Source organism: Solea senegalensis, linkage group LG5 (assembly GCF_019176455.1).
Source record: "Solea senegalensis isolate Sse05_10M linkage group LG5, IFAPA_SoseM_1, whole genome shotgun sequence".
Taxonomy (NCBI): Eukaryota; Metazoa; Chordata; class Actinopteri; order Pleuronectiformes; family Soleidae; genus Solea; species Solea senegalensis.
The window spans coordinates 13,444,270-13,455,248 of NC_058025.1; the positions used below are offsets into that span (position 1 = coordinate 13,444,270).

The 10,979-nt window shown below is 38.3% G+C and overlaps 1 protein-coding gene across 1 annotated transcript; it reads right to left on the minus strand.

Annotated features, from left to right (window-relative positions):
• Positions 1 to 2,973: 2,973 nt before the first annotated feature.
• Positions 2,974 to 10,892, minus strand: cep78 (centrosomal protein 78). The gene is made up of 16 exons (XM_044027097.1): positions 10,745 to 10,892; positions 8,517 to 8,785; positions 8,016 to 8,191; positions 7,863 to 7,935; positions 7,650 to 7,753; positions 7,376 to 7,550; positions 7,144 to 7,257; positions 6,400 to 6,470; positions 6,179 to 6,281; positions 5,709 to 5,823; positions 5,533 to 5,575; positions 5,266 to 5,409; positions 5,084 to 5,161; positions 4,583 to 4,767; positions 4,282 to 4,417; positions 2,974 to 3,922 (listed from the first exon to the last, which is right to left on the minus strand). Exons 2-16 carry the CDS (start codon positions 8,776 to 8,778, stop codon positions 3,389 to 3,391), a joined length of 2,313 nt encoding a protein of 770 aa, XP_043883032.1. The 5' UTR covers positions 8,779 to 8,785; positions 10,745 to 10,892; the 3' UTR covers positions 2,974 to 3,388.
• Positions 10,893 to 10,979: the final 87 nt, after the last annotated feature.

The following is a 10,979-nucleotide window of genomic DNA, read 5'->3' on the forward strand; positions in this document are numbered from 1 at the left end:
ATATTTGTGTCTTACTACTGCACGAATGGCAAAATTGGTTAATTCTCTACCATAAAAAGAAGAACAAAGATAATCTGTGCTATGTGACTTCCTAATATATTGTCACAGTTGGTCCCCTAATGGTTTCTTGAAGGTTATATAAATGGAGTACACACATTAAGCAGAGATACAGCAAATGATTGACAGATTCAGCCCGTCTGGAACCAGTCTGGAGAGTAAATGCACGACAAGCTTTGATCCAAGGGAAATGGTGATGAATTATGACTTTATCAATAAACCGATTATATTAATGGGGCACTGATAATGGTGGAAAAGTACCGGACACTGTTGGCATCTCACTGATAAGCAAATAAACAGATTGTGGTTTGTAGATAAGTCACAATGTAGCCTGGAAAGTAACTAAAAATTGTTTTATTCTACCTTATTGCAGTAAAAACTACTACTACAAATTAACTCATACATTCCGCACTCCGATTTAACCTTTTTCATGATCAGTAAAGACCAACTGAGAGGTCAAGCAACAAACAAACGTCATCAGTCACATTTCATCATTGTTTGTGCTCCCTCACTGCAACAGCCGCTGGGTTTGTAGTGGTTGGTCGGTTGCAGTTCAGCCATTGGATGGCCTGCAGCCAGCGTTATATAACGATGACGAGACAACCTTGACACTGTGCACGGTTCTGCACATTATCGATCACTGTGATACCAATCAAATGACTAACCCTTCAATAAAACGGGAACATGCCGTGCCGTGAAGGTTCGACCACTAAAATAACCAGACATTGAGCCTCTCAGCGACATGAAACCATGGTCTGTTTTCAAAGATTATTATGAGCCCAGCCATACGTTACGATGAGCTCTTTAACGTACAGTACCAGTCAAAACTTTAACTTTAGAAAATGCTACCACAGCATTCTGCAGCGACATGTCATCCTATCTGGTTTGCTCTTAGCAGGACCATTATTTGTTTTTCAACAGGACAATGACCCCAGTGACACTCCTCCAGGCCACGTAAGGGCTATTTGACCAAGAAAGAGAGTGACGCAGTGCTGCGTCAGATGACCTGGCCTCCACAGTCACCTGACCTAAACCTGATTGAGATGGTTCGGGATGAGTTGGACGTCAGAGTGAAGGCAAACCGACAGATCAATGTAATCTGAGTGAAGGTAAATTAAATAACCACACCACGCTGATGCAGCCAGGACTTTATAAGGTTGCATTACTGCTTGGTGTGACATGTAGCTGCTGTTTTTGCAGCTCATTTAGGATACAGATTGTCATGAGAGTGAATGCTGACCCGTGGTGGTATCTCTTGCTAGTTTGGAATGTACTTGCAACAATAGTGCGCTTGTCTCACTGTGAAATTTGGGAGCGTGTCAGTTTTCCTATGGTGTTTTGTTTGCGGTCTGTGCTTTGTCACCACTCCTCCTCCTCCTCCTCCTCCTCCTCCACTTGGAATGGTTTCTGTTTGTTCAGTTCTCCTCACCGCTCTCCGTTTGTGACACAACAGTGGTCTCCTATCTGCGGAGTTCATAAATCAAGGCAGCAATCTTCACCTTGTTTTCTCATTTTGTTCTGGTGGTGCCAATTCAAAGTGCAAAGTAGAGTCTGAGACTGTGTAACGAGACGATAACAATAATCTTCTATGACACCGAAACAGTGGAGGAGGAACTTTGATAATTTACTTATCAAAGCAGATTCAGTACATTGATATTGAAACAATCAGTCACAGAGCATGTTGTACGCTATGTATTTGTCAAGACTCGATGACATCACAGCTTCTTGTTTTATTAGAACACTTAAACTAACCATTGAACTAACCATTGACCGAATTACCTCTAGTGTCACAGTCATTAATGAGCAATTGAAAGCTAGAACTTAAATTCATAGCTTTCATAGTTTAATAGACTAGCCTGGATTTGACTCAACTTTGCAACACAAATAAAGTCAACATTAGGTCAAATAATTCACTGAATAAGAAAAATTGATAACACGTCAACATATGTATGTATGTGTGTATGTGTGTTAACTACATTTTTGTAACACATCCACGGCCTAATAAATGTTACTGGTAAAAACTATTTGTTTCGATTATTTGTTGTCGTGAAAAAGATCTTTCACACCAGGTTTATTAAAGACATGCTTGAGCGTGACAAACGCATGTATGAGTTGCCAAATACCAAAGAATGTAACAAACAATAAAATACATTTCTTTTGAACAGAAATGTATTTTAGTTGAAGTCATTTCTTTTTTTAGCTTGGCTTGTAATGTACATACATGTAGAAAGGGGCGGTATGACTAAGTTGTTGCCATAATGCAATATAACTTATGGACCATTTAAATTACACTATGAGTGGATTTATCCATTGGAGATCCATTTGAGAAACATGTTTTCAGAGTTAACAGAGGTTAAATGAGCAACTAAACTATTGGGTGAAGAAATAGGGGGTGTTACAAATGTTACACTTTCCAGAAAGCTCTATTTGTGGCTTTGATTTGAGGTTGCTGCTCACTAGTAATGGAAAAAAGGCTCCATCCAACAGAGCAGTTCTGACTCAGAGAGACCATCATCTTTGGTAGTTTACAGCCACTTTTGAGGCACGGAGAGAAAAACAGCTTACTACAGAATTTGATTCTGCTTAGGAGTTATCTGCATTTATGCAAAAAAGTCCAGTCCACAAAAGTATATAGGACACAATTTATAAACATAAAATATGAGTAAAACCGACATGTGTCAGGTGTCACACTTTAATTTCATTTCAGTAGTTAATTTCTTTCTTTAGCGCGCACTGCAAATAATGATATGAACAAGTTACATTAAAACAACAAAAACAACCGCTGACTTGTGTGATGACGCATTTTTGGCAATTCTGACCTTTGAGTGGCAGGAGATCCATCAGTTTTTGAATTTAAAAGAAACTGTAAAATATTTGATGTGTAGAACTGCAACAAAAAGAACACAATTTCACATCATAAAATATTTTTAGGAAAAAAAGGGTCATATAAATATTAATATAAAATATCCATCAAAAATCTCTATACAAGTGAGTTCTAGATACAAATGTGTAAAACTACTGGGAAGAGAAATTGCGCAAGCTCCCCTCAAATAACTTGTTTTCTCATGAAAGAAGGTGACATTGGGAGGATGACGAGTTGTGGATTTGAATTACAGTAAGACCTAAACTAAGTGCATTTAGCTTGGAATTCCAAATTTCTACAATGGCACATTGTCATCAAGTGTAAAATGCCTACAAAAGACTTGCACCTACATACAAAAAACCCTGCTATCCACACTTGGACATGTTCGTCAATCAATACCAGCCAAGAGGAAAATGAGGACCGAAACTAACAATCCCACTTTCTCCATTTCTCTGGTATTTCAGCTTTTCAGAAGGATTCTTGCCGCCCTGGACCTCCCCAAGACCTCATCTGCTCCAAGCCCTCCCACCCAGGATAGGCTGACTGAACTTTTGCACCATGCTTTGCCCTTCTACTGTTCCTCGACTCATCTGATCCCACAGACTCCATCTCATCACTTATGATGTCACTAACGCTCGATCTTCCCGATAATCCAGCATGAGATGCATGACTATGTGAGGAATAACTTCTACTATGGGGATCGCTCCAGTGAGAATTGCTGTTGCTTCTGTGTTTGTTTTGTTGAATTTTAAAAACCTTATCTAAGGATCTTTGGCTATATGAACTGTGTTCAGAACCAGACTCATGCTGGGTGTATGGCTTGGAATATTGATTTGGTTCCTTCTCTCCACCTATATCACATTCCACTGCAAGACCAGTGGCCTTTTTGAAGGCCTCATCTTGAAGCCTGTCTTCAGGCAAGGGCTCCCTGACAGAGGACAGAGATCTGAGAGTGGTGGTTTCAGCTGGGCCACCAGGGAGAGCAGGTGCAGCAGTGGTTACCTTAAGACAGAAAATGACAGACATTAAAATCCTAAAACATATTCTGCAATCTCTGAGTAGGAAGTTAACAGCCTCCATATTGTAAATAGTCCGACCTGACATAGAGCTGATATAGACAAATCTGGCAAAGTCCTGGAAATAAGCAAGTTCCCATTACTGCTGTGGCGTTTAGTAAGTGTAATTGTGTAATCTTATCTATCACACTGATGGATAAATTGCGATAGTAATGGTCAAATAATCAAAAATCATGAAAATAAGCATTAGTTGCAGCCCTATTATTAAACACTTGATCCAAGATGGTATAGATTTGTTGTCTCAACTTCGAATTGAAGTCAGATTTTAGCATCGCATGTCCTTACCAACGGAAGAGCATCCGTATTTGTTGGAAAATCCTCAACATCCAAATGTCTTCCTACTGTGGAGGACAGCTGAGGTCTTCCAATATGTTGGAAATCTGACTTGTCAATTCCAGCCATTGAAGCTAGCTGCCCTAAGCTATACGAGAGAGAGAAAGAAAAAAACATCACATATAATTTTAATTTACAGACATCATATACATTGGAGATAAGGTTAATTGGTGGAACAATAGTTAAAACACTAAATGGCTTCCACAGTGAGATACAGACCCAGTTCATATCAAAAGAGAAACTGAATACCCACCCAGCATCCTTGAGGAGATCCAGGAAAGCATGGAATTTAGTAAATGAGCTTTCTATACTCTCAAGTACAGCCTCGTCTTCTAGAACACTGACAGCACCAGGTGGCGCTAATCCAGAGCCAGTGGCCGTAAGTGCATCTGTCAGAGTGCGATTCGCATCACGAAGACGAGCATTCTCCAACTCGTACTGAAAACAAATAAAGCAAAGAGCATCATCTTTATTTTTGCTACTTGCTATATAAGTATATAGAGAGTTGCACATGTATTTTCCTCCAAGGACATAAGTGAGAAAAACGGAATGCACAAATGTTATGCTATACATCAAAGATTGGACTGAACAGAAGGTGTAAGAATGGTCACACTTTTATCATCACTGTCTCGGCTAAGTCAAACAAAGCAAAAGCTTTTAAAAGAAAGATTAAGTAAACTAAAAAAAGGGTCATATAAATATTAATACAAAATATCCATCAAAAATCTCAAAAGAAAATGCAGATTTTCCTCACCTCCATGACCCTTGACTCAGCTTTTAGTCTGGCTCTGCGCTCCTCTGCCAACCTCAGACGACACTCTCTCAGCTCCATCTACAGGACAAGCATAAAAATGCACACAGATGAGAGTCTGAGATCCAGAAAATAGCCTTAAACCACAAAGATCCTGTTTGGTATATTAACACGTTGAGGCTGACCTGCAAATGGTCAAACTGTCGTTCAGTGATCCTGTCCTGGAGATTTAAAGACGACAGCCTCTGCTCCACTTCCACCGTCACTTCTTCCTCTTCCTCCTCTCCCTCTGAGCCTGAATCCACATTAACTGTCACAGTAGTTGCACCCTAATCAATAAAATGTAAATGAAAAGAAAATGAAAAGTTTAAATCTATTGTACACACACTTTTGTCACATTTGACAGTGTTAACAGTGGAGCAAACACAATGAAAGAAAACAAGAACATTTACCTGAAAGCTTTGGTCTGTCACAGATATTCCAGGAGGAAGACCTCTGCAACAAAAATATCCCACATACTGTAAATAGCCTAGGTTTGTGACAACATTTTTAGATCGGATCATTTGTTCTATCATAGTTTTAAAATAGAAAGAAATAAAAAGATGTATTCAATGATAACCATTCTCACCTCTGGCGTCCAGCTCGTGCAGCAGTTCGCCAAGGAATGTAACTGGAACGCGAACCGAGCTTCTGAACCTGAACAACACCTGAGCTCCGTCCTCCAGATGTTGATTTACATGCGGCTGCACCAGAAAAACAGGCATTGTGCTCAGACTAATATCAATGGGTCTCTGTTAATGAAAAATGGTTACATAGTACTAATGTAATGTAATAGTAATGTATGCAATGCCCCTCATCCTGTTTACTGTACTTAATTCAGTGTTAAACCAGGGCAGATGTGACTATGTGATGATAAATGCTTGATGGATCACCATTAATAACAGTTATATTAAGTAAAACTCAATGAGGTGATTTCAACTAGTAAAGCAAAAGATAATTGTACTTGCCAGAATAAAAATACTCACTTTAATAGTTGGTTTTATATTGTATTGGGAAAAACAAACAAACACTAAAAAAATATACACAAATATACTGTACCTATCCGAAATGAGGGTTTTCCCCTGATGGTTCTGGGCTTTGATGGCTTCTTTGGACATGAAGCTCTCTGTGGCTCAGTGGCTGCAGGCTTGATCCAAGAATACTGTTGTGCAACATGAAAACGATACACGCACAGCTGCCCATAACACAGTACATTCATGACAAATGCACTTCTTTTCTCACTATTGACATTTATTGACATTAGCTGCAGAAACACCAACCTCCAGTGACTGTCCATCAGCCTCACTGTTCATCAGTACTTTCTCTATTATAGTTTTAATTAGGACCTTGTCTGTAAAAGAAAGAAATTAGTGATTATTAGTACACAATTTAAGTAATTATTGTATGAAAAGGACTTATTCGAGCATGAAAACGGTACTAGAGCTGGAACAATTAATCGATTATTAATCGATTACTAAATTAATCGACAACTATTTTGATAATCAACTAATCGGTTTGAAGCTTTTTTCATGATTAAAACAGGATTTCCGATTGTTTAAGCTTCTTAAATGTGATTATTTTCTTTGCCCTGGATAACAAAGAAATCATTAAAAGTTAACCAATTTGGTTTGTGGACAACACAATACCTATGAGAACATCATCATTTCCAGGTTTGACACACACCGATCAACATTTTTTAAGGTTTTCTGACATTTTATGGACCAAACGATTAAAGAGAAAATAATCGACAGATTAATTCGATTACGAAAATAATCGTTAGTTGCAGCTCTAAACGCTACATATTTAAAACAATAATAATTATAATAATAACATGTAAATAGAAATAGATATATAGAACTCTAACCACCTGTCCGCACCAGGTCTACCTGGGGGCTCCAATGTTTATAACTTTACACCCACAATATACACACACAACACCAACCATGTAGCAAATTACCCAAAGTCCTATGTACACTGTGAAAACATTTGGTCTTCACAAGACTGAGATAAAGGTGTTGTCTTACCAACTAGAGGATTACTACGAACATCCAAAACACACAGAACAGAGTTCGTTTTCAAGGCTTCCAGCAAACGGCGAGCTCCCTCATTGGACAGACCGCATCTCTGTAGGTCCACAGCTGATAAACAAGTCACAAAATAGAATAAGTTACCCTGAGCAACAAGAGTAATAAAAAAAAGAATTTTTAACTGCTTTGCCTCTTTGTATTTCTTTCAAACCCAATCGGGCACACTAGCCTTTAACCCAGAGGTCCTCTGTTAGTTCTTGTGCAAGAGCAGCAGCACCACGGTCCCCAATCAATGTGTTAGAGTTAAGAGTGACACGGCGGAGACCTCCCATTGCCTCAAAGTGTGGGTGCCGATACCTGAGAGACTCAGCCCAGGCAGTACCATGTCTCTGCATACCCTGATGCTGAGGAAAAAAATTGCATGTATTTATTTTTTTTTATTGGGCTCTAGACATGTCAGAAAAACACATTATGACAAGACAAGTAGTAGTAAGATATTTCACCTTGATGATGTTGGCCATGTGCTCTGCTCCTCTCCAGGTGAGATTGCATCCTGTAAAATCCACTGTTCTGATGCTTGGAGAATACTTCACACTTTGGCAAATTACTGAAACACATTATGTTATTCCGTTACAAAGACAACATGCGCACAGACATTGCAACAACTACTATTGCTCTAATGAAAAAGATATAATAGTGTAAAGAAACATACATACCCTCTAAACCCTCATCAGAAATTGGGCAATTGGCCAGCGAAAGGTTTTGCAGTGAAACACTTTTTGCCAAACCCTGGAAAAAAACAAGTTCCGTTCATTGTATGTGTTGTTTTTTTTAAACAATGCATAGAAGATTTCTGGAGTTTGCACCACCTTTGTCAGCATGATAAGGTCCCTCTCTCTCAGTGGAAGCCCATTGAGTTGTAGAGTCTTGAGGTTGGGGGAGACAGTCAAACACTCCTTTAAGGCTTTGCACAGCTTAAATGTCATGTCCTTGGAGCGAATAACTGGGATCTTCTTCCTGAAGCCAGACTTATAATACCTTTTATCTGCAATTAGTGATGATATTTTCATTGTTAATAAGGTAAAAGTGGTAAAATGGTCCTTACCTCCACCAAGGAAGTTATGTTTTCCAGTGTGTTTGTCTTTTTGTTTGCAAGCACATAACCCAAAAGTAACAAGTTACATGTAAGATATAAGAAATTATTAGATATTGGTGGACTTAGGTCTTGAAGGCAATTGTTAAACATGCTTGATAGGGAGTGTATTGTCAAACTGGAAAATTAAGCAGCATTGGTGGAGATCTGTGCTCTCTGAGCTTACTGCTTTTTTATTTATGGCAAGTAGATACAATAGAAATGATTTTTGACTTGCCTGCATCTCCAGGACCGAGACTAGCCTGATATGTGCTGCTTATTGCGATGTGGTGCAGATGTTTGTTGATGGAGATAGAGGTGAGCACTGGTGGCCAGTCAGTCAGCTTGAGCCTGTCCCCATTAAAGTCCAGCATCCCTTTGTCAACGTTCATCTTTACAGAGGGAAGAGGGACTGATTCCTGTCTGGCACAGGCAAAGGCATAGTATGCCATAAAGTCCTGGGCACCCTGACGGCGAATCTGAGCACTGTCCTGTACCATCTTTGGTCTGGAAAAGAAACATAATTTTAAAAAGCCATTTAACTGACATAAAAACCAATACCACAAGGTCCTCTGGTAGTGCTGAGAAAGGTTTGCACAATAGGGCTGAATGATTTTGAATCAATGTCTAATTGTGATCATTTTGACAGCAATTGCGATTGTGATATCATAAGAAATATTCATTTCTTTCATCATTTTCATTCAAAAAACACATTCTAAATGATTACTGTGTGATATTTGTGCAGAAACAACAATGTTCTCTTCAGCTTGTAGAACAATTAATCTATTAACAAATATTGCACCTTCTGTGATTTGAATATCGATTAATTGTTCAGCCCTAGTTTTTTATTTTATTGTAGTTTTTTTATTGCACAAATAAAAAAAAACTACACTTAACAGATACTTCATTAGGAAACCAGTTCAGCTTCTCCTTAATGCAAATATCTAATCAGCCATTCATGGAATAAAGGTGATTTTTTTCTCTATAGACTTCAGTCACGTCACATGTATTTCCAGTGTCTGTATTAAGTTCATGGAAACATACCTGAAGCTGCTCAAGAGACAGTATTGTTTTTTAAGTAACATGCTGTAATGAATTTTCCTCCAATTAACTCAATGCAAATTATGATCAATGTTTCTCCACATCATACTTTTATCTTTTCATTTACAGTTTTGTACAAAGCACCATTTGTTTTTGTAATCTTGTGCATCGGGCTGGGTGATACAGGAAAAAATCTTATAACAATATATGGCAATAACATTTATAAATAAGAATATACTTTTCAGTTAAAAGCCGACATGTGAGACACATCGGGATATAAAGCTACAAAGTGCACACAGGTTGTTTCTCTGGGCTCATGAAAAGTTTTCTTTAGTGATGTTTGCGCATCTCAAAGAACAGTAACAACACACTGTAAATACACTCAAATAAAATATCTTTTTGTTTATGATCTGTATTACATGCATAAAATACAGTTATTACCTTTCATTACGGATAATACCTGGTTTATTTCTTTGACTTTTTAAAAGATAAAGAATATTTGCTTATTTATGTAAATTATAAACAATTAGACTTAATATGAAAGAAGACTCATCAAGGGACTGTTTAAAAATAAATTCTATTTATTTATTTAATCAATATATATAATATTGAATTTATAATAATTAGAGTATTTCGCAGATTTATTTAGTATAATAAATATGATCATCATCAATGCAAAAGCCTTTAAAACCAGGAAGTCACCACAGGTACCTCATCATGATTGACAATATCCAAAATCTAAGATGGTATCTTGTCTCATGTCACAATATACATTGTATATTGATATATCACCCAGCCCTACACTGTGCACAGAAGATAAAAAAAACAGCACTTAATGGGACTTTATGGAGTCTGAAGGTTTTGTTTGTTCTGTCACGTTTTCTTTTCCTTTGATTTGTGTGTGCATGCATGTATATGGCTGAGTAACTGAGGTGATATAATATATGCACAGGGTTCTTGGGATTGACAGAAGAAAAACAAATAGGTGGACTCGAATAAGAATATGTCTAGTTCTGATTAAATCTAAGATTGTTAGCTTTTTTGTTAAAGAGTGGATCAAAACATCGATACGATGGACCTATTTGATATGGTGGAATGAGATTGTTTTTCTGCAAAAGCTCCCATCAATATGCGACAAAATCTGCGAGGATTGTTTACAGCAATTAGGCGTATGAAAACTGCCAAACAAACGTGGGTTCACTTTGATACAAGCAAGGTCAAGTGTATATATCATGACGAGATTTAACAACAGTTGAAAGTCATGCTGAAAAGCCTATTTTAATGCCATTTTAATGACAGCGTTCAGCTAGAGGCGTTAGCAGCGAGCTAAGCACCTAGCAACCGTTGGTAGTGAAGGACACTTGACACACGCTGATAAACATCCACTCATCCAACGTCCATTCAAACTAAAATCATATGACACACCTTTCGTGTATAACGGGAGACTCTATATCGTTGTGGCACCGCTTTCCTTCAGCAGAGCGACTACTGCCGCGGTCTTTTAACTGTCCTGTGTCCAAAGCAAACTTCGTGGAAGCTGCTCAAAAGAGGCGCTGTTGGATGCTGGAGAGAAGCCTCGCCCACTCGTCACTGGTCAGCTCTGCTGCCACCTACTGCAGCGGAGGATATGGATAACATGGCGAGTGAAAATAAGAGCTCT

What these genes read in the sequence shown, in the direction of transcription:
- cep78 (XM_044027097.1), bottom strand. Translation starts at nt 8,778, where the DNA reads ATGGTACAGGACAGTGCTCAGATTCGCCGTCAGGGTGCCCAGGACTTT. An exon ending in TCTCGGTCCTGGAGATGCAG is followed by an intron (nt 8,192 to 8,516) that starts GCAAGTCAAAAA and finishes CACTAATTGCAG; the next exon opens with ATAAAAGGTATTATAAGTCT. An exon ending in CTGATGGACAGTCACTGGAG is followed by an intron (nt 6,282 to 6,399) that starts GTTGGTGTTTCT and finishes GTTGCACAACAG; the next exon opens with TATTCTTGGATCAAGCCTGC.